At 65.0% G+C, this 437-nt stretch overlaps 1 protein-coding gene across 1 annotated transcript in view; it reads right to left on the bottom strand.

The window, feature by feature from the left end:
- The window catches only part of CREB3L3 (cAMP responsive element binding protein 3-like 3), a gene marked incomplete at its 5' end in the record, with an annotated part of 3,753 nt that overhangs the window by 723 nt on the left and 2,593 nt on the right, over positions 1 to 437 (bottom strand). Inside the window, 2 exons of the mRNA XM_010141155.1 lie at positions 26 to 128; positions 366 to 435. Coding sequence (XP_010139457.1) covers positions 26 to 128; positions 366 to 435 — 173 coding nt within the window. The remainder of the gene's footprint in view (positions 1 to 25; positions 129 to 365; positions 436 to 437) is intronic.

Here is a 437-nt window from a genome sequence, read left to right as displayed (position 1 = left end):
GCTCCTGGCGCGGCCCTGGCGCAGCCCTCCCCTCGCATGGGTCTGAAGTCGCCGTCCGCCTCAGCCTTGCTGTGGGCAAAGGGGCTGATGGAGGGGAAGATGATGAGGGCGAAAGAGAGCAGCAGGACCTGGGGACAGAAGGGGACGTCACCACGCACAGTGGTGGGTGGGAGCAGGGTCTGGCACACAGCGCCCAGGAAGGGGGCTGGTGGCAGAACCAGGACTGTGTCTCTCTGTCCCTCCCGGGGCACGTGCCCCTGCCTGTGCGCCACCATCCCTCCTTCCTACACACGTCCCTCCATCCACCCTCGCCCGTCTCCATCCCTTCTTCCATCCATCCAACCTTGGAGCATCCATCCCTCTGCCTTAGCACACGTCCCTCCCTCTGTCTGTCCTTCCGTCCACCTCTGCCAGAACCTCTCCATGGGCCTGAGCCT

This window comes from Buceros rhinoceros, unplaced genomic scaffold (assembly GCF_000710305.1).
Source record: "Buceros rhinoceros silvestris isolate BGI_N320 unplaced genomic scaffold, ASM71030v1 scaffold21578, whole genome shotgun sequence".
Classification (NCBI taxonomy): Eukaryota; Metazoa; Chordata; class Aves; order Bucerotiformes; family Bucerotidae; genus Buceros; species Buceros rhinoceros.
The sequence above is the reverse complement of the archived record's forward strand: the minus strand, read 5'-3'. Positions and strand labels throughout refer to the sequence as shown.